Raw genomic sequence first — 22,784 nt, forward strand, 5'->3', positions numbered from 1 at the left:
CACCCCCCCACCCCTCCCCACCCCAACCCCCCTCTTCTCCGCCCCCTCGTGGGAAGTGCTCTTTAGGCGGGCACTGTGACTCAGTGGTTTGGGTCTTTTGCCTCTAGACTCTGCCACTTACCGAACTGCACAACTTCGGGCAAGTCCCCTAACTTCTCCAAGGATGGGACAATAATACCCATCAAAAGGGAGACCGCACACCGTGTCCAGCCCAGCGCCTGGCACACTGCTGTCCTCGGTGACCGGCACCTATTTAGTGACCCTCAAAGCAAATCCCAGAGTTTGAGCGCCCGCCTCACCTCGTAGATGTTGAATTGGCTCTGCCCGCGGGCCAGCTCCCGGTAGCTGGTGGTGAACTCCCCGATGAAGTCATGGCTGCAAGAGAAGGCTGCTGTGAGTCCCCGCGGCTGCTGCGCTCCACCCCGGCCCACCCCTCCCCTCTCACACATCCCTTCCCTGCCTCTCGGTTCTGCAGGGGCCTCTGCTCCAGGGGCACATGCCAGCAGGCGGTCTGGGTCCCTGGGAAGAGAATTCATTATCACTCCTGGAGCAAGAAAACCAACGCCCTGCAGAGAGCAGGGTCCTGGAGGAACGGGGCTCTGGAGGGAAGAGGCTCTGGGAAGGGTAGAGCCCAGCGCTGGAGGAGGTTAGGAAAAACTCTTACACAGCAACAGTCAGAAGTGTTCTAGAAAATATAAGCACCAAATGCAATGCCAAGTTTCTGCTTGGATTCTGGTTTGAACAAACCAGCAACAGAAGATATTTTAGGGACATTTGGGGAAATTTGAACATGAGATGTTATTTAGATGGTACTCAGGAATTATTGTCTAGTGAGTGGGTCAGGTGGGATAATGGTATTTGTGGTTACACAGAAAAATACCCTTATTCTTCAGACATTCCCAGTGAAATATTTACAGGTGAAATGCCATGAGGTGCGTAATTTAAACTACATCAGCAAAACACAGACAAAACAAATATGGCAAAATTGAACAATTATTAAATTTAGGGGATGGGCTAAGGGTATTCACTAAACCCTTCTTTCTACTTTCTATATATCTGACATTTTCCCAAGAACATTTTCTAAAGTGACAATTAGAGCTCCGTCCATCTAGGCAGCGGGGGGTGTTTTCTGCAGTGCCTCTACCTCCTGGGGCCCCGTCTCTCCCGTAGGTTTGTGCCTATATACAAGCGTAGCAAAATGTTTTCCAAGCAGAGCGCCTTTTGCTCCCTTCTAACCTTTGCTGTCCCTGTCAGAGGGCAGTGGTTGTGACAGCTTCCAGTGTCTTGGACTGGGGCATCTAGATGGAGAGGAAAGCCCAGGAGGTGTCCCTGGGGCCTTGTCTCCTCTTGAGCCCACACTTAAGGGCTACTTTTGAGACTACCTGTCTACAGCTCTCAGCCTTTAGACACTGAGCTCTTTAAGGGCGGGACCCAGTGACACTTGGTGTCTGTCCCCAGCTGACAAGAAAAAGGAGAATATTCCAAGTAAATGAGAAGTATGAGGCACTCTAGAGTAAAAGGAGGCAAATCATCGGTAGAAACAAGCTGACTTGTCTGGCTGTGATGTAGTTAAAGGGAAGAAGAGAAGAGGGAGGGAGGGAAGGACGGGGCAAGTTAATGGAGGTGGTGTTGCCCCTGGAATTCCTCTCCTAGAAAGTCTAGCGGAAGGTGAGTTCCTTGGAAGGAGGCGTGGGGACCTAACTTAAAACTGGGTTTTCATAGCCTTTTACATGAGATTGAGACAACGGTTTCACTGCCCACATCGTGATTTGGGAGGTGCCAGTAGAGATTAGGAGGCTTAAAGCCCCCTCTAAGCCAACCCTTTGTAGTGCCACAGAGTGGAGGGAGCCACAAAAGTCAGGACGTGTTTGGATTTGGTCCAACAGCCAGTGTGTGTTCTGTGCCAAAGCTGCAAGAGGCCTGTTCATGGCCTCGTCTGTGAATTCCAGCGACACTGTCTCCTTAGGGGTGCTTAGATATAAAGAAGGGGAAAACAAGGCTTCCCAAGGACCCTGAGTGGGTACTACCTCCCACCAACAAGCACAGCCCTGCTCAGCAGGCCTCGCAGCTCCTATGAGTTCATTTCTGTGCATCAGAGCTTACCCTTCCCATGGCCTGGTCCCTCAGTCCTTGCTCTCTGCAAATGGCATCTCGGATGAACCGAGGGCTATCTGTCTGCGACTGGCCTCCCTACAAGATTGTACATCTCTAGAGGGCTCAGCTTCTGCATCTTGGTTGTCCCACAGTGCTCAGCCCAAGGCTTCACACAGAGAACATGCCCATGAATGTTCAGGGTCACTGATCTGTCCCTGAGAACATGCACATTTCAGAAAATCCTAAATTCTGCCAAAGATGGGGAGATTTCAGGCACTGGCTGGCCACTGGATAGCCATTTGGAGGCAAAGAGCCCTCTTACGTACCTCATACCCTATCTTGCAGAAAAGAGGCACTCTGGCCCTGGGTGCAGAGGAGTGGGGAGGAGCTACCATAACAGCAGCCCTCCTAAAGCCTAACCCAGCCCCTCCCTCTGCCCCTGGAGCAGCCCTGGGGTGGGTCCTGAGCACAGCTCTCCCACCTCCCTCCCCAGTGGCTGCCTCCCTCCCTGCACACCTTCTGCCCTCCTGCCCACTTACCTGCCATCTCGATCCCAGTCATACACCTCCACTTTGATGGTCCTGTAAGGCAAAGGGCCTATGGTGGGATGGCCCTGTCCCCACATCCATGTGGCCTGAGGACAGGGTCTTCCTGATGCCTCTGGGCAAGAAGGGGATGTGGGATGCAACCAAGACCCCTGGTTGGGGAGGTAGCCGCCCGGGAGACCACAGAGCCTTCTTGAACAGTTAGCAAAGGCCTTAGAGACAGAGGCAGCCCCAGAGTTGTATAGGAACATCCCAGAATTTCAAGGATGTAGCAGAAAACAGCTTCAGACTTCAGTTTATCCCACCTTCTCCTTGGCCATACTTGTGGATTTATCAGGGGGTGGGGCCACTGTAAAGGGAACTTGGGGCTCCCCAGATCTCAGGCCTGAGCAGGGTGGGTTGTTCTGGGGTGCGGTAAGGAGACTGAGAGGCAGCCCCCCGGGATCTGAGGGGCTTGAGCAGTGAGGAGCCACCCCCACATTTCAGGGATGGGCCCAGCAGCATTGATTCTGGGATGGCCTGCTGAGCTTTCTCCATCCCCAGACTGGCTCCTGAGTGAGGGTGTAATTATCTTCACATTTTGGCCTGGCTGCTTTAATTAGTTTGTTTTGACTCCTGTGCATGGGGCTGGGCTCTGGGAATTCATTTTATTTTTAGCCATGTTCCCATGGCAACAGGCTAAGGGACCAGAGGCGGGAGGAGGTGGAGGATTGCTGGTTAACCCTTGGTGTGGCCTGCTCAGTCCTCCCGGGATGCCCAGCTGCCAGAGTTCCTCTGTGGGATCAGGGTCTGGGGAGGTGAGAGAGGTCTGGGGAACTGGAGGGCTCCAGCCCTCAGTCCTACGTGGAGGTAGAGGGGAGGACGCAGAGGCAGCTGTCCCGGCTTTGTTTTCTATTAACATCCCAACATCCCGCACCTGGCCCTGGCCCACCTCCAGGCTGCGATGAGCTGGCCTTCAGGCTCTGGCGCTCCCAGAAGGAGGCGCTGTCTCCTTACAGATGCGCCCGGCAAGAGGGTGGGGGGTGGGGGCGGACCCTCCTGCAGCAGGGCAGAAACTGTTCTGGAATGGAGGGAGCCTGTGCATGGGCTGGATTTTTGTAAATTTTGTGTAAAATGGGGGCAAGCAGAGAAGCCCAACTTTTAAAGGAATTGTCCCTGAGTGGAAAGCAGAAAAAAAAAAAAACTAGGCTAGTGAAGGAGGGCTGGTGAGCGGGAAAGGGACTGGGGCGTGGACTGAAGAGGCTGGACTTTGGCCCCCCAGCTGTGACTAGAGAAGTCACTTAACCTTTCTGAGCTACAAACCCATACCCTTAATGTAGGGATAATGACAGCCTTGCAGAGTAGCCGCAAAGACAAGTGGGTAGAACCCCTTTGGCACATGGGAGGTTCCCTATTGAAAAAAAAAAATCACCTTCTCTCCACTTTGCCATTTGCCTACATTCGGATAGTTTTTCACATGAAACATACTTAAATCAAGGAATACCTGAGCCTGGACAGCTCTGCAACTTCTGATTCCCGGAACGACAGGGCTGGAAGTGATCTCAGAGGCATCTAAGCCTGGCCGTCCGGTAGAACCATGGGGGTGTTTTTAAGACCTACAGACCCCCAGGCCCAGCCCTGAACTCTGGCCCGGCAGCTCTGGAGCAGCGCCCAGGAATTCGCATGGTAGAGGCTTCCTGAGGGATTCTGCAGCACATGAGTGACGGCCTCATTTCAGATTGGGAAACTGAGCCCTGAGGACCCCCAGTGACCTGCCCAGGGTCACACAGCTGGTGAAGGACCGAGCCGGGACAACACCCACGCCCTCGCAGTCCAGGGCTCCCACCTCTGCCCTGTAAAGCGGGCGTCTCTCTTCCAGCTTAGCTGCCTCCAGTGCCTTCCTCAGAGCATGCCAGCTCTGCTGGGGACTTCTAGGTACCCCAGAAAGGGGTGTCCTTTCCTCCAACCAGGACCCTGGGTCAGTGACAGCCAGATGCCCAGAGGCTGTGGGAGGGCCCCGTCACGGTCCCAGCCTTGGATACCCACGCAACCGCGGGGGTCATTTGAAAACCCCACAGCCAGAAAGCGTGATCTCATTGGTCTGGATAGGACTCAGGCACAGGTAGATTTGAAAAGCTCCTTGGCTGATTCTAACGGCAGCCAGAGCCACGGACCCCTAGAGCACCCGTGATAGGATCATCTGGGGAGCTCTAGAAATACTGATGCCAAGCCCCACCCCCCAGAGATTCAGAGCCAGGGGGCAGGCCACGCAGGGAACACAAGACCACAAATATGGCTTTCCCCAAATCACACAGCTGATCATAAGCGTCCCCAGGTCTCGGAAGAGGGAGCCTGTGTCCTGTGGGCGTACGGACATGGGGGTCGGGGTGACAGAGCAGGGTGTGGCTGAGCCTGGCAGGTCGGCAGCAATGAGGTGGCTGGCAGGTGCCAGGCTGCGCTCCCTGCACACCAAGCGGCTCTGTCTGTGGGTAAATCTGCGCCCCGAATTGCAAGGTCTTCCTTCTCACAGGTCTTTCCTGGGCGAGGAGGAGCTATGGTTCCCTGCTGCTTACACGGCCCCTAGAGGGCTGATGGACCCGAGGGGTTTGTCCTAAATTGACTGAGTCAGTCTAACACCCAGAGAGCCTTAAGGAAGCAGCACCGGACCCGACTTGGAGCTGGCATGCAGCTGGCCTGGAGCCCCTAACACCCCTCGATTAAAATCTCCACCTTCAACGTGGAGGTGTGAGTGAGCAGCCCCTCCCGGAGGAAACTGGTTTAACGGGGACAAATCCTCAAGTCACAGAAAATTCAAGAAGATAGGGGAAATTGGGGGTTGGCAAAGGAAATGCTACTTGTGATCACCCCACTTTACCCCACTAGTGGGAGGGGATAGGGGGCTAGGCAATGCCATTTCCTCTGCCTCCAGCTCTGCTCAGGTGGGTTACTTAGATTTGAACTTGCCTGGACTGGAGATAGCAAAAGACAGGGGGACCCCCCCCAAACCAGAGTATAACCCAGAAGAGACGTCTAGTCTGGACCTCCCCGCCCCCAGCAAATTATAAAATCTTTGGTCCTCCATTAGCCCGTCTGTAAAATGGACACATCACTACTACACACCTTCTTAGAGTTACTGTGACATTTAAATAAGATCGGGTATTTAAGACAATTAGGATACAACTTGGCTCCTGTCCTAAATACTCAGTGGTTTTGGTCATATTAACTGGTTTCCACCCTCATTCATTCCAACAAAACGACTTTTTCCTCAGCAGATCCCTGGTTGTCATCCTCCTTATCACAATTAATACTTGATACTCTGTTTGAATCTTCCTCTCTTGGCCCCGTTAACTGCTGCCCTCTTCTCCGGGTCCCTCCAATCTCTCCGACCACCTGTTCTTCCTGCTCTGACATCCTCCAGGGAGCAGGTTCACCCCCCAGCCTGCGACACCCACCCCTGCCTGCGGCCCTGCTGGGCACTCCCTGCCTCTGTCCCCTCCCCACAAAGCATGACATCGCCACACCTGTCCCACAGCTGTCCCCTTCCCCATGCAGCTAAAATTATGTTCATCTGTTCTCTTCTCAAACCTCTCTACAGCAGCTCCTCATTTTGACAACAAAATAATTTTTATAATTTAAAAAGGCTAATTTTAAAAATTAGGTGCATATAGGTTGTAAAAGAAAAATGCATAAGGCAAATCTTTGTAAGTAAAGAAAGAATCCAGCTTCCCCTCACTCTTCCCATTTCTGCCCATGGTGCCACCTTATCTTGTCCCCTCCCCCAGCCCCTAGGCATAGTTATTTCTGGCTCTTTTACTACCCTATCCGGGCAGATGTGGGGACCTTTTGTGTCCTTCATGTTATTATCTCCTTCTCTGCTCCACTCTGAATCACTGGGCATTAAAGCTAGGAGGACCTTTCTTACTTTCAAGACTACAACCACCTCCAATCGCAAAACAGACCTGCCCCTAGCCCAAGACACGCAGGGAGGCGCCCTCCTCCAAATGCAACCCAATTCCAGCTCTGCAGGACACAGGGCTCAGAACCCAGAGTTCCAGAGCCAGGCTGCCTGGGACCAAATCCTGGTTTTATGGTTTGCTGGCAGTAAGACCCTGGGCATATTGTTTAACCTCTCTGGGCTGCAGTTTCCCTACCTGTGATACGGGATTAGAATTAGTGCCTCCTTCATAGGAGATACTAACTCCTGGGAGGATTAAATTAGTTAACATATGTAAAGCACTCAGAGCAGGGCCTGCTTCATGATAATAAGCCATCGCTCTTATTGTCACCTGGCCTGGGGGCAACCTAAAACAGAGGATCTGTATAGTCCATGGTGCCTGCTGCCTGGCTGGTTTTGAAGACATGGCTGTAGGGATTAAACTGTATGTGTTCTGGAAGGTTCCAAGAGGTGGCTCAGAAAGAGAGGAATAATGGCCTCACTTCCCTGCACAATCCCATCCCTTCTCTGACAGCTCCCAACCACCTCCTGAGTGGCTACTGGGTGTGTGGGTTACACCAGGGCTCGGAGGGGGCAGGCCTGCCAGCTCGCCCAGCCAGCGTGACACACCTGGCTCGTCGATTAACACCGCTGTCAGTTATGTCACAGTCGGTCTGTTCCCTGCAATGTGGAACGGCCTGAGTGCTGACCCCCAGAGTCTTGGCCATCCTGGAGGGAGATGGGGCAGGGGCACAGCCTGCCTGGCCTTCCCCTCCTCCTGGACTCCTCCCCACCACACACTCACCTCCTCCAGTGGAGGTGGGCCCTGGTGCCCACCCTATCCTCCCTGACAAGGCTGGGTTCTGAGGCCCCAGGAGCCCTCCCTAGGCAGGCAGGGCTATGGGGGGTCAGCTGGGCCCCCAAGAACCTCAGGGCAGTGGGGCTGGGGGATTCCCAATTCCTTCCACTCTGCAAGAGTTTAACTGCCATGTGCTCCCCTCCCCCTATCTAGAATCCCCTCTCCCTTCCTCTTCCTCTCCTTCCTAAGCTCCTGTCCCTAGGAAGCCTTCCCTGAACCTTCTTTAGACTCTACTGCTCCAACCAGACTGTCCACTCATCCCTTTACCCATTGCAGAAGCCCCAGAATCCAGTTGGACACGTAACAGGGGTTTGTTTAAACCGGGATGTGCATTTTTGCCCTTAATTTCGTCCTGCACAATTATTTAGCTATCTAAAATACATGTGTGCATATCTGAGCTCCCTGAGCTCAGACCATAAGCTCCGTGAAGATGGAAATGTGGCTCCTCTCCCTTGAATGCCACACAGCTGGAGGTGCAGGGCCCAGCACACAGCATGCACTCAATTATCACCTGCAGAACACATCATGGTTTTTCTACCCCAGCCAAGAGGCAGGGAAAGGAGCCACTTCATTTCCAGGATTAGGACCTAGTAGGTCTGAAGGTTTACTTGGAGGGAAAGAGGCGTGCTTAGGAAGAGAAGCCATCCATTCCCCCATGCCCTCCACCCTGCCTCACCCCACTTACCCTCTCAGTGACCACCCTGTGTAGAGCCCTAGAAAGCCTGTGCCGATTCCACCAGCCAGGCCCCCTAAGAAGTCTGCTCTGATGTGCCAGTGTTCCTGTCCTTGTGGCCTGCAGAGGCCCAGTTTCCCCAAAGAGAGGGGCTCCAGGCAGCCCTGCAGTGAGCCCACCTGAGCTGCAGCATTCTCCCCGAAACTGGGATGACTTCCGGTAACTTACAGGCCAACGCTATCTTGAAGCCTCCATCTTACACATCTCCTCCACTTGCTCCCAGCACTTACCACAGTTTGTAATTACATGTTTCTCTGTGTGATTATTCGATTAATGTCTGCTTCCCCCACTAGCATGCAAACTCCACGAGGTGGGTGGAGGTTGAAGGTGGTGTGTTTTGTTCACTGCTGATTTCCTAGCATCTGGCACAATTTCTGGCGTATCGTAGGGATGCAATAAATACTTGTGAACTTAATGCTGAATTTGGTATTTTGTGCATACCAAAACCTTCTCGTGGAGGTTGTGTCTGATAAGCTTCAAAAGAGCTGAACAGCAATGCAGACATTTTAATACCCATTTTACAGAACAGGAAAATGAGGCTCAGACAAGTCAAAGCTTGCCCAGGTTGACAGTGCTTTTTGGACACAGAGCCAGGACTGGAAACCAGGTATCTGCTATCTAAGCTCAACAATTTTTAAGCACCACAACAATGATGATGCTAACTAACACGTGTAAGAGCGGGGTAATAAAAACAAAACAAAACAAAAAAGAGTAGGCTATGACATCAAAAAGTTTCACAAGTTCTTTGCACCTAACCTCCTCACTCACCCCAACCCCATTTATCATTGACTCCCCAAAGTCCGTCTGCGAGGAGTTGGCCCACTCTGTCTGCATCTAGAGCACCCCCACCTGCCCCTCTTCTGGGACCAGACTAGGGCACACCAGGGCACCCACCTGGGCTTCCTGGAATCCCAGGCACCTCTCCCGGCCCCCAGCCCGGGGAGTTTCCCACCAGTGGGGATGCCAGGCCAGGAGGAACGCGGTGGGGAAAGAAGGACTGCGAGGATATGAAGAGACAGAAACTGCCTGGGGTGGGGTGGGGTGGGGTGAGGGGCCAGGTATGGAGCCCTGCGAGTCCCACCCTGGGCAGGGCCAGCCATGGCACAGCTCCAGGAGGCGCTATTCCAATCGTTGGGGCTGCCCCGAGCACGGGGAGGGCACAGGAGTGGGAAAGGAGCAGGAAGGGACACGTCCTCTCACCGGTCATAGTCTCCGTTGCAGAGGGCCCTCACAGGGATGGAGAAAGTCTGCCAGACGGGGTTCAGCGTGTTCTTCATGACCTCGGTCTTGTGGCAGATGGTGAACCTGGCGAAGGAGAAGAGAGCGAAAGGCTGTCGGGCCCCAACCCAAGGAGGCCAGTGGAGGAGCCAGCCGGCTAACAGCTCCGCCTCCCGGACAGCAGAAACTGTGGCTGCGTGATGTGCCGAGCTGCCTGCTCCTAGCACGTCCAGGCAGAAACCGGGTGGCCACTTCCTGGCGATGCCACGGAGAGGATTCCCGCGCCAGGTGGAGACTGGGATGGGTGGGACAAGCCCTGGGGTGAGTGTCAGGAGATGTGGGTTCCAGCCCCAGGCCAAGGCCAACCCAAGGTCCTTCCCTCCCTGAACCCCCATTTCCTCCCCTAGAGACCCAGCGAGTGGGCCGCCATCAGAGGTTCTTCACTGGAACGCCATGGAAGGCTCACAGGCGAAAGCAGGTGGAGGAGTCATGCATGCCTGCTGTTCCCTTCCCTGGGGCAGCCCCTCCCCAGATTTCCACTTCACAGCTCAGTCCCTCACTTCCTTGGGTCTTCACTCAAATGCCTTCTCAGTGAGACCCACCCTGGCTACATATCGAAAGTTTACAACTCCCTGGTCCCCTGATTCTAACATCCCCTAGTCCCTTTCCATGCTTTTTTTTTTTTCCATTTCACTTGTCATCATTTGACATTTTGACTGGTAGTTTTTCCTTATTTATTTGTTTATGTTCTCTCTCTAAAATATAAGCTCCATAAGGGCAAGGGGTTTTCTCTTTTTTTGATCCAATATCTCCCCAGTATCTGGAATGGTGCCTGGCACTTAGTAGGCACCAGTAAGTGTTCAGTAAAAAGCTTTTTGCACGAACCAATGAATAAATGTATTTCTCCGGGGAGTGTTTCCATAGCATTCACTGGTTTTTCTAAGGGATATGCAGTCCTCCAAATTAAAGCCCCTGGCTTAGATGATCTCTAAGATTCTTTCAACTTCTCCAATCTGAATCCACGAACCCGCTTTGCAAACTAAAAGTGCAGCATGAGTTTCGCCCAGCTGGGCCCCAATCCAGAGCCTCTGCCCACTCCCCATGCCACGCCTGTCCTGGAAGGCTGCCCTGGCACGTGGAGGGGCGGCAGGGAGCCGGAGCGGGGCTGGAGGCAGGGAGACGGTCTCCATGAGATCCCGCAGAATCCGCCCCAGCCACGAGCCCACTTGGAAAGGTCACTGGGGTAAGGGCCTGGCTCTGCTTGTGCCCACACAGCCTGTGTCATTTCTTCTCTGGCAATTTTCAAGTCAAAATGTCATTCCTGTCACCGCAGCTCGGTGTTTCTCTTCTCTGCTCCTTCTCGCCCACCCACTAGAGTATGGAGATCCATGTGGGAGACCCACCCCCACTCCAGCCCCCAGAGCTGGTGACGCGGAGAGCAATCGGGGGTTGGGGGAAGGAGGGGCTGCAGTGCCCATGGCTGGGGCAGGAAGAGGGGGCTGGGGGGGGTGGAGGTTGGCAGAGAGGAAAATAAGAAGCAGTGACAGAGTCACAGTGTGCGGGAGCCTGGAACAATCACCCACCTTCTGGGGGGCCCTCCCCTGCCTCCCATGTCTTTGGAGCCACTGACTTGTCCTCTCTCTTGCCAGTCAAACTTCTTGAGCAGGTCTTCTAAGCCATTGACCCATGTCCTCCCTACTTGTTCCTTCCTTGATTCCACTCAGTCTAATTTGTTTCTGACCTTTGTACCACCTCCCCATGACCAAATCCACAGACCTTCCCACCCTCCCCCAGTCCCCTGCTGCACTTGCGTGGGGGACCAGCCCCTGTTGTGGAACCCCAGATGGGCCCTGCAGCCAGCTCACAGCTCACCTCAATTCAATCTGACACATACTCATAGCGTGGGTGTTAGGGACAGATGTGGACTCTTGTCCCAGTGCCGCGACTTACCAGCTATGCAGCCCTGGGCAAGTGGCTTTCTCTCTCTGAGCTTCCCTCTCATTTGTACAGCAGGGATAGTAACGGCAGCTGACGCTGCCAACCTGTTCTAATCATACGTATTAACCCATTTAGTTTCACACCTACCTATGAGGGAGGTGTCATGATTATCCCCATTTTACGAACAGGGAAACTGAGGCACAGAGATAGCCGCACTGTCCAAAATGGTAACCACTGCTCACCTGTGGCTATTTAAACTTGAATGAACTGAAGGGAAATAAAATTAACAATTTCAAATCAGGTGGCTAGTGGCTCCATAATTACAGGAAGTTCTATTGGGTTAGAGACTTGCCTAACGTGGAAAAGCTAAGGCAGCCCAGCAGTCACCACATTTGAACACCCAGGCTCCCGGGCAGTTATTAAGATGGGATAAGACAGGGTGGGTGCAGCCAGGCACCCAGTGGGTGCTAAGGTGCTTCCTTTCCTTTCCCTCCTCCCGTGGTTGGTGAGCTTTCCCCCTGGAGGTCCTCCCTTCCCCCTTGTAATGGGGAGGGGGGTCTCCCCAAACCTTCAGTTTGTCTCTTCCCAACCCTCAGTGATCAACCGTTCTCAGTTCAGCCTCTGACCTGTGCACCCTGGGACCTGTGTCTGGCCCCCCTCTTAACTACCTTTAGCAAACCCCCTCAGGGAGGTCCAGCCCATGCTTCACGTGAACTTCACCCCCCAAAAAACTACCACCTCCCCCATCTGACCAGCTCCTTCGCTATTTACAACACTTGGGGTCCACCCCCCCAACCCTCACTCCTACCTGGCTCCACCACCAGGGAGGGGCTATGGCTTGGAGTTCACGCCACCAAGTCCTACCCGGTGACGTCCCTGTGCTGTCTACCCCCACCCCCACCCCATTCCCACTGCGCAGCTCGCCTGGGCGCTCCCAGCACCTCCCACCTGCTCCCCGTGTCAGTCACGAGTCGCTCCCTCTCCCCCGCCCCCTCCCCATCCATCCTCCACTTGGCTGTGCTGGAACAGTCATTCCAAACCTCGTGGGCACCCTGCCTGCCCCACAAAGCCCTCCCTCCCCTTGGCCAGCGGGGGGCTGATCTCTGAAACAAGCCCTCTGCCCCTCCCGAGGGGACCCGCGCGGACATTTCTGTGGGCACCCAGAACAATGCTGGGGCTCTTTTCTTCCCCCCTCAAGTCAAGTCAAAGTCAACAAGAATTATTTAAAGAAATCCTGCTGCGAGTCCTTTGGTGAAACAAAGAATACTTTTGTTATGCAAATGACATACCTAATTTCCCTGTTTTGTAAGTTCAGGTTTAAAAATCGGTTTTCCCCTTGAAGTGAAACACACCTCCTCCCTGCCGCTTTCCTGCACGTCCAACTCACACATACACACACACACACACACACACACACACACACACACACGTGCGCGCGCACACACACGTACACACACATCCAGAATTCCACAACTGAAGGGAAGCTTGGCCAGGACCCTCCCGCTCTCTGCTCGGGCATGCTTGCTTTGCATACACTGATTCTCCAGCCTGTTATTCTTAACTGCTCCTCCCCCATGGACCCATTTTCCTCCTCTCCTTAAAATCTTCTCGCAAGTTCCCCTTCTCCAGCAGTTTCTCTAATTAACCTCCCTGGCCCCATCACTTTCCTGTTCTGCAGAATTCGGGCCCTTAAGTGGCCAGAGCCTTCCAGAACTGTGGCACTTAAGGAGATGGTGGAGGTCAACCAGTTCCATTTTGCAAATGTGAGAACAGCCCCAGAGAGGAGGTATAACTTGCTGGGGTCACACAGCAGTGGGGTAGGAAGGACCTGGGTCCCCTAACCCACAACCCAGAATCTGTCCCACTGTGTACATTCCCGACCTACATGTGCCGACGTGTTGCGTGTGTTTTCATCATTCTGTAGGTGGTTTCTAGATTAGGGAGAGGAGGGGAGGAAATGGGGGCTACAGAGACATCTGGAGTTTTGTAGGAAGCCTGTGGCAGAGCGCGGGCCAGGCGGGAAAAGGGGTCCGGCTTCGCCATGCTGAGTGGGCAGGGAGGAGGCCCTATGAGGGTGGAAGAACAAGTGGACGCTCACAGGGGCCCCAGGGGGCGACCAGGGCCCCATTAACCCAGCCCTGGCTCTGTTCTTGCCCAGTCCCCCCTCCCACCCACCATCACCAAGACCTGCCTGGGCATCAGAATGGCCTTGCTGGTTAGGAGGCTGCCCTGACCTCACCCACCAGCCCCATTCACATCGCCCTGGAGCCCCAGACTTCTACCCAGAGACACCCCGCCCCCACCTTGAGCAAAGTCCCCGGGGGCATGCAGGGAGATGAGGACAGGCCGTGGGACCTGGCAGGACCCCACAGTCCCACTCCATCCCTGACCTCAGAAGGGGCTGAGAAAGGGCAAAGGGCAAAGTATTGCAGGAAAACTCACGTTCCATCTTCATTGCTTCTGTAAAACACCAAGAAGGGGTCGGATTTCCCGAAGAAATCTTTCTTGTCTAGCTTGTTGGCGCAGAACTGCATCGTGGCGACATCCTGGTGGGAGGGAGGACAGGGGGAGTGAGGCAGGGGAAGGATGGAGCAGGTGCAGACCCTGTGGGATAACAGCCCAGGACCCTGGAAAATGTGGGGATCACCTCAGGGCTAAGATTTGGTGAGTTTCATTTCATCCTCAAATGCCTCCACCGAGCAGCTCTAGGGAGCAGTGGGGTGGTGGCGCGGGTGGATTCTGGAACCGCTGCGTAGCTGCGTGAACTTGGGCGAGGCAGGGAACCTCTCAGGGCCTCAGTTTCTCCTTCTGTAATACGGGGCTGGCAGCACACATTCCACAGGGTTGTTGTGAGGACTGAGCAACCCAGTGTGCGAGCTGCTTCGCAGAGTGCTGCATGAAGCAACCTCTCACCGTACCTTGCACATCACTCCATTACTGTCTTAGGAGTGACTCGGAGGGTGAAATAGCCATCCCAGGGCCATTCTGAGCTTTGGACTGCTAACCCCAAAGCCCCTGCTCTGTTCAAACTGCCTCACTCCCTCATTTGTGTTCCTAGAGAACGCTCAGGTTTAAGCAGCCATGTTCACACCCACACAACCCTCAAGGGAGGTTTGGCAGGGACGTCACTCATTTTGTAGCTGAGAAACCTTAGGTTCCAAGGCCGAGGCCAGAGCCTACCTTTCTGATTTCCCAGAAACCAAAGCTGACCCGGAGTGAGGAGGGCACAGGCCATAGAGGGGATCCCAGCTCCCTCGGTTCACATGGCCCCCAGCCCGTCACCCTCAGCTCACAGGGGCCCACAACCATCCCGCTGCTGGCCTCTTTGAGCTCAGAGCTCCACTCACTCATTCAGTCACTCAACAAGCAGTAATTAGGTTCCATCTGTGTGGGCCAGGCTCTGAGCTCAGCATTTCACACCCCATCCCATACCTAGCCCTCAAAATAATCTTTTGTCGCTTTTTACAAATGAGGAAGCTGGAGGTCAGAGAAGTTAGGTAACCTGCTCAAGATCACCAGCTGGTAGCTGGTAGAGCAGAAATTTGAACATATATAAACTGATTTCCAAGCCAAGCCACTTTGAGTGCACCATTAGGCCTCCCTGAGAGAGAGTAAATTACATTTTGCAAGGTCTGCATCCCTGCTTTCTTTAGAATCACCTGATTTCCTTGGACTCTGGGCTCGTACAGGCAGGGCTGTGGCTCTGCTTAACCCGGGACAGAAATGCTCATTTAATGGGAGGTTCTGAGGACAGGCAGTGCGGGAGGCAGCATGGCCGGCGCCCAGAGGAGCTCAGATAATAGCAGCTTTTCTTATGCCTCTCGTCATCACCCACCCGAGAGGCAGAAGGAAGGCTGCAGAGGGGGCTTTCAAGATCTTAGATGCTCCAATAATTATAGAGTCTCTGGAGAAATCTAAGACTTCAGCCTGGAATAAGGGAATGACTGCCCTGCTGAGCGCTTAGGAGACACCAGGCACCACGCTAAGCCTCCGCTGTCCACACACAGTTTCACTGAATCCTCCTAACAGCCCTAGGAAGTGATGCCTCTAGTCTCCCCATTTTGCAGGTGAGGAAATCGAGGCTTTGCAAGGTTAAGTCATGTGATCAAAGTCACCCAGGGAGCAGTCCAGGCAGGTAGGCTTCAGAGCTGACCCTCTTGCCCTCCCAGAAACACCTTTGCCTTCTAAGTCTGTCCCCTGTGTCAGGGCAGGCACTGTCTTCTCTCCAGGAGAAAGTTCCAGCCACTTCCCAGGTTGGATGGAGGGAGCACTTTCAAATGCCTGCTGGATAGCAGCCCCTCCCCATGGCCTGAGAAGGGAGAAAGCCAGGGAGGCTGTTCCCAGACCCAGCGACATAATTTGTGAAGCCCGTGCAAAGTGACAACACAGGGCTCCTTGTTCAAAAAGTACTAAGAATTGCAAGGCGGCAATAGAAGAGCATTGAACCAGACACAGGGCCCTCTGTGACTGCACAGGCCACAGGCTTATGGAGTGGGATCTGGCTCCAACTCACAGAGGCAAACCGCAGCAGCAGCAGCAGCAGCGAGGCACGAGAGAGGACTGGCCTCTGCTCACCAGGAGCAATGAGGAGCCCAAAGTTCTGAGTTCCAGTCCCAGCTCCCCCTGGTCTTGAGCAGGTCACTCAAGCCTGGGAGCTTCCGTTTGGGTGCTGACACCACACAGAGCACCCCGGGGCAGGGGTGGCAGCAGGGGCTCCTGAGGCAGCCAGTCCTTGCAGGCGGGGCTGATACTCAAGGGGGCAGTCTGGAAGTCTAGGCTCCCTCCAGCCTCCCCAGGCTTGGATGCTATCACAAAGACCTCTCACTCATCGGGAGGTCACCTGTGTACCTGTGTGAACCTGAGTGAACACAGGTGAGCCACACACAACATGCTCAACCTGCAGTGGTTAAGTCACAAAATCCAGGGGCAAAAAGCTCTTAGTTTTGCCTTCTAGAAGAACCCCTCAGGGCCCTATGAGATCAGGAAGAGAGTGAGATCAGAAATATTGGAGTCCTTGGGAGGGCCATGGTGGCTCAGCAGCCAAGAATGCTCGCCTGCCATGCCGGAGGACTTGGGTTCGATTCCCGGTGCCTGTCCATGTGAAAAAAAAAAGAATAAAAAAAAAAAAGAAAGAAATATTGGAATACAAGAACTTAAAGGATCAAAATTCCGGGACCATCAGGAGTTCTGCATTCTGGGAGGGCCACTCTCCCGGCACTGCACCTGGCAGAGTGAATGGGTACAAAGGAGCCAGGAGCCAGCTGGTTGGAGTCCCAGCTCTGCCACCTACAGCTGAGCAGCTCTGGGCCAAGCAACTTAACCTCACTATGTCTCTATGTCTTGCTTTAATAAATGGGGCAATAATGCCCCCTTGTGAGCCTGCTGGGAAGACTAAAGGAGATGGTGTATGTAATATACCAGTCCACAGTGCCTAGCACACAGCAGTTGCAATATCAGGAGTTGTCACTTGCAGAGCACAGCCTACTGCTGGGTGAAATCATATGAAATAGCCAATATGCTATTGCTTTTTAACTTACGAAAACAGCAGTATAATATTGATCTACATGATATGGGCCAGACACTATTTTTACATGAATTTATTTAATGCTCTCAACAACCCATTGAGGTAGGTACTATTATGATCTCCGTTTTACAGATGGAAGAAACTGAAGCTCAGAGAGGGTAACATCCTTGCCTAAAGCCACACAGCTACTAAGAGGCAGAGCTGGAATTGGAACAAGATAGCCTGGTTCCAAAGACTAATAACTGAGATTCCAAACGATGACCCTGAATCATTAAGATAAGTTTAGTCATGTTCTGTAGCCTCAGTTTTAGAAGTCAGAGAAGTGTGAAATCCATTTTAGAAAGACCTCTGTGCAGAAGAGTTAAAATAAATAAATAAAAGACTGGCTATGAAAGTCAGCCAACTGGAAAAAATCTGTCCATGTGCAAACACCTCATTTCCCAAAGATGACAAAAAGTGAGGCATTGCTGGGGGGAGGGGGGTTATTTCTAGATAACATATAATACAGTCAGAGGAACATTTGGCAAAAGCCTGCTTTGTAACCTGTACAATTATACCATTATGGAGCCCACGGGGAATGAGACAGACCTTCTGAGGGATTTCTGGCTGTAGTGAAGGCAAGCTTCCTTCCTTACGGGCGTGCACCCATGGGGAGGTTCTTGTGCAATGGAGGCGAAAGGTCTGGGGACTGTGCTTATTTCAGCAGTCCTTTGAGTGAGACTTCAACTATTTCCCACAAATTTGAGTTAGCGAAATAATCAAGCCCTTAAGATATGTGCAACCCCGATGTTCATCGTGGCATTGTTCACAATTGCCAAAAGTTGGAAGCACTCCAAATGCCCATCAGTAGATGAGTGGATAAACTATAAACAAAACGTGGTATAAACATGCGCTGGACTACCACACAGCTGTAAGAAGGAATGAGGCCCTGAAACGTGACAACGTGGATGGATCTTGAGGACATAATGCTGAGTGAAATAAGCCAGGCATGGAAGGACAGATATTGTATGATTCCACTAATGAACGAACTAGAATATGTAAATTCAGAGTCTTAAAATGTAGAATATAGGATACCTAGAAATAGACAGAAGCCAGAGAAGGGGGAGCGGTAACCTAATATGTTCAGAATGTATAATGAGGTTGAACTTAAAATGTTTGGAAATAGATATGAGGTGATGGTAGCTTGTTATTGGGAATATAAGGAATAGTGCTGTATTATAGGCAAATTTGGGCAAAAGGGGTTGTTTAGAGTCATGTATGTCACTGATTAACACTATGAATTTAAATAAATCCTTGCGTGAACTAGTGGAAATGTACAACACTGGTACAGAGTTAATAACAGAGTGGTGTATGGGGAAAAACACCTATCTCAGGCCACGGACGAGAGTGAACAGTAATATATTAAAATTCTTTCATCAACAGTAACTGGTGTACCACACCAACATTAGCGGTCAATAACAGAGGAAGAGAAGAGATAAGGGGTGTTTTGGGTTTTCTTTTTGTGTGTCTATCTGCTAATTTTCTTTCTGGAGCAATGAAAACGGTCTCAAATTGAGTGGGATGATGATTGCACAACTAAGTGACAATACTGTGAGATATCAGTTGTATATTTTGGATGGAATGCATGATAAGTTAATATATTTCAATAATATCCGAAAAGAAAAGAAAAAAGATACGTGCGAGCCCAACAAGAGGCTGGGGGAGGAGGCAATAAAATGGACTAGGCTGGCGGTATAACAGGGCAGCAAATTCTAGCTGAGAACCCGAGGTTCAGCCTCAGCCTGGAAGCACATGAAATACTCTCCCCAAACTAGAAGCATCGCTGGAATCAACCACGCTGGAGATAAAGCAGCTCCCGCGATATATAATTTCCTGCAATTTCTGCTTTTTCACCCTATCGTTTTAAAAACCATATTAAGTTCTTCTAAAACAGCAGGATCGCCTCAATTTGCATCTTTCTGCATGTTTAATCAGGCTACTTGGGAGAATACAGCAAACTGCCTTCCCCGCCTGGGCGGTGCAGCCTGCTCTGGAGCCTTAGCCCCCCAGGAAGGGGCTGCGAGAGGTCGAGCCCAGGGCTAGCAGATGGGCTGAAGGCTGGGGACAGGGCAGCCACATCCAGGCAGGAAAACCAGGAGATTGCTCTGGCCTGGGTCTTGCTGGCAGCCCCCAAAGCCAGAACACAGGTGATGCTAGCACAAAACTTAAGGGCTGCCGAAAAGCTCAGTAGTCAAAATAAATATTTTAATGCAGTATTGAAAAAAATCAAAATCAATGTAAAAACAAATCCACGATGAGCAGAATATCTAATTTTTTTTGCATGCTGTATGGTAGGGGTCACACTTCATTCTTTTTCCATGTAGGTATCCTGTTCTTGAAACGCCGTTTTGTTGATTTGGGGGGGGGGGGGGGCAGGAATGCACAGGCTGGGAATTGAACCTGAGACTCCCACCTGGCAGGCGAGAATTCTACCACTGAACTACCCTTGCACCTCCTTATCTAAATTTTAAATAAAGCTATTTCAGAAATGGAGAAACTGAGGCTTAGAGAGGTCAAGTGACAGCAGGTGAGCAACACACAGGGCCACAGAAGCATTTCTAATAGGTGGTGGGCCATGGTGGCATCTGTCACGGTCATGGGATTTGCCAAATGTCCAAGAATTTGTACATCGTCTTGTGCAGTTGAGAAAAAAAAAAAGAGTCAGTTAAAAGGAAAAACAGTCATTAACCACAACTCTGAAATTCAGCACCCCAGCAGGAGGGCACAACCCGCAGTGGGAAGTGATCCCAGGGGCAGGTGGCTTCTGCAGTCACAGAGGGGCCTGGAGCACTGGCTTACCAAGGTCAAGGCTACAGAGGCAGGGACCCTAGGGTGCAGGCCTCCTTTGGGGTGTCAGGGAATACCACGGGCGAGCGCCTGTTTAAGCACAGCTGCGCCCCGGACCTGCACCTTCATGCAGCGACGGTAATAACTGCGCTGAGGCCGAGCTGGTTTTCCTTGGTCGTTGTAATGACTGACTCGTCAATCAACCAAATCAGTTGTGCATCTGTTGATTTGGTCATTCAGAGTCTGAAATCCCCAGACTGATTATTTTTCCTCCTACTCGTAAAGCCTGTCTGTCTGGGATACCAACCAAAATCTACCAGCTAAAGTTCATAATAAAAACCGAATGATTTGGATATGAGAGTGTTCAGGGCGGAATTATTTATGTTGTTTCTTAGAAGAGAATCGGTTCAATAAAGTGCGGCCCATCTGCACAATAGAATAATATGTAGCTGTTAAAAACATTTTTCCAAGGATACCTGATGGCATGAAAAAATGCAGGATATAAACCTATAAACCTGGATATCATATTATTCCAATCTTATGAAAAAACCCAACAACTATAAACATATACCCCTAGAGAAAAAGTTATTGAAGGAAATACATCAGAATGTCAACAATGATTATCTCTGTGTGATTTCTCTATTCTTTATACTTTTCTGTATTTTCCAACTTGTTCATAATGAACGTGTTACTTTTCTATCAACAGGAAATATGTTTTTTGTTTTCATTTTTGTTTGTAACCAGAGAAATTACTTCTAAGACCAAAAAGTTACAACTAGCCTTTAAATGTTTGCATGCTGGGCATGTATCATGCAGAAGGCTCATTTGCAGTGTTAGGAACTTCGTTCCTAAGCATTAACCAGTGTCCTTTTGAATCTCAGGAAACCTTCGCCTCTTCCACCGACTTTTACCTTACCTCCTCCTCCTTATCTCTCTTTCTCCCTCCTTCCCAGGGCCCTTCCCCCTCCCCCTCCTTACATGGAGCAACTGGGCTCTCCCTAAAGCTTGTCTTTAGAATAAGGCGAGTTTTGACTTTGTCAGGATTCAAGGCTGTAAACTTTCCCGCTATAGCTTCCCGCACAATCTGGCCCCCACTCCGCCCCACCTCTCTGACACCACCCATCACTCTCCCCCTGCCCCAGGGCCTTTGCACTGGCTGTTCTCTCTGCTTGGAAAAAAAATCTTCTCCCAGATAGCTGCAAGGGCTCAATCTCTCACCTGTATCACCCATAAATTTTCCTTCAGAATAGCAAAGAAGAGTGTTATAAAATATTTGCTGTACCAAGAATGGAATGATCATATGGTAAGAAAAAAATTTTTTGTTGTTGTAAAACAGAGACAATTGTTCTGACAGGGTTGAGGACCACTGGTGTGTGTGATTGCTGGTTGGCATGCCTCTCTCCACACTAAATTGGAGACTCCAGGAGGGCAGGGACCGGGTCAATGTATGTTTGCTGAATTGAACTCGAGGCAGCGGCAGTGTGAAGCTGTTATATCCTGGGCTTGTGAGAGGTGAGGTGTGGCCCTCTGGGAGACGGTGAGGACTCTGGGACTCTGAGCCCAAAGTCCTTGCACCAACACTTCCTTCCTGCCTCGCTCCAGAACCGCAGCCTCCACCACTCACAGCCATCCTGCTCAAGGTTGCCGAGCCCCGGCAAACAGCAGCAGACCCATGTCTGGTCTTTGCACCACGAGCTCCGCAGCTCCCCAGGGAGGGAAAGGCCCTGAGGATAAAGCTCTCCAGGCCTGGACTCCAAGCCCGCCACCTTAGGCACGCTCCTTAAGACTCAGTGGTTGAGCCCCATGATCACAGCTGTAAAGCAGGGTCACTCACACCCACGCAGCCAGCCTCCACCCCTGTGATGAAAATCAAATAAAACCGTAAAGGTGAGAATCCTGGTGAACGGTCAGGGCGATGCAGATGCCAATAGTTTTCCTGCTAAGCATAATCAAATAAGCTTAAGCTCATCATCGCCAACATCAAGTATCGCTGACTAGTATTTTGCATCAAATTCTGACTGTAGAAAACTTCTCTCCATATTTAAATTCTAGATTAGCAAGGACTTTATATAACCTACTGAGATATGCTGGTGACGCGCTGGGGTCCACTCCACCCCTCAGCCGTCCCCGCCGCGTGCCCACACAACCACTCCGCTCCCAGGCCCAGCTCGGCCCCACGCACGGAGGGAGGGTTTGTCTACTTCTGCAGAATGCATTCATTTGAGCAGGAAGCACTGCTGTGGTGAAAAACCATCTCTCAGACTCCACCCTCTTCCTTTGATCCTCCCACTGAATGCCGAGCTATAATGACAGAAGAAAAGCCGCTCAGAAGTAATTATTTTAATTCAGCCAGATGCTGGGAATTAGTCTCTTTTCCTTGCAAGTGTTCGAGGAAAAGACAGAACCCAGCCTAAGATGCCCAGGAAGAAAAGGAGCTGGCGGTCTCAGGAGGAAGGGAGAAAGGTCCCCGGGGACCCCGGGAATATTAGACCAGTATCAGCAACCAGCATTGTCCAGGGCTTTAGAATGTCCAAAGCACTTTCGTCTACATTACCTTATTTAATAATAAACTACAAAGGAAGTTTCCAGCTGGGCTAGAAGCCTGGAGGGGATAGGGTGGTGCTACTGAATTTTGACCTCAAGGAATTCAGATTTAGCACACCTCTCCCAGGAGCCAGGCCCACTCCCTTCAGGGTTCCCTCTAATCCTCATGGCAGCCTGGTCAGCCCCGTTATACAAGTGGGGAAACTGAGGCTCCAGGAGCTTCAACAGAAGCTCTGTGCTTCATGTCTACTGTGTTCTCTCCTTTGTCTGAACCCCGATAGCGCCCAGACCCTCAGCAGCTGCGGATATAAGAATTTTCATTGCTCCTAAACACTTACTTCCTATTCATTCAGTCACATATTCATAACAGAGCCTCCGTGAGCACTGGGGCAGGGTGCACACTCCCCTGGGGGTGGGGTGGGGGTGGGTATGTGCCTGAGGTCAGGTTTCACCAGAGCCACTGAGGTAAAGACACAAGCAGAGCAACCGGAAATGAGCAGCTCCAGATAAGCTGATTCGATCATCTCCACACTGCCCTGTATTTCAATTCTATCTCGAGCATCTTATTCTCCAACTGTAAGGCCCTGAGA

The 22,784-nt window shown here is 51.7% G+C and overlaps 1 protein-coding gene across 4 annotated transcripts in view; it reads right to left on the reverse strand.

Moving 5' to 3' along the window:
• Window positions 1-22,784, reverse strand: part of CPNE5 (copine 5) — an 86,283-nt gene that overhangs the window by 19,749 nt on the left and 43,750 nt on the right. For 3 of the 4 annotated variants that reach the window (XM_077161633.1, XM_077161632.1, XM_077161635.1), the window contains 4 exons: window positions 13,743-13,846; window positions 9,345-9,449; window positions 2,634-2,675; window positions 300-375 (listed from right to left, as the gene is read on the reverse strand). In XM_077161633.1, coding sequence (XP_077017748.1) covers window positions 300-375; window positions 2,634-2,675; window positions 9,345-9,449; window positions 13,743-13,846 — 327 coding nt within the window. Of the gene's footprint in view, window positions 1-299; window positions 376-2,633; window positions 2,676-9,344; window positions 9,450-12,108; window positions 12,203-13,742; window positions 13,847-22,784 lie in introns of those variants that run through there. The other variant, XM_077161634.1, reaches the window with a different exon arrangement.

The sequence above is a fragment of the Tamandua tetradactyla genome, chromosome 5 (assembly GCF_023851605.1).
Source record: "Tamandua tetradactyla isolate mTamTet1 chromosome 5, mTamTet1.pri, whole genome shotgun sequence".
In the NCBI taxonomy this organism is placed as follows: domain Eukaryota; kingdom Metazoa; phylum Chordata; class Mammalia; order Pilosa; family Myrmecophagidae; genus Tamandua; species Tamandua tetradactyla.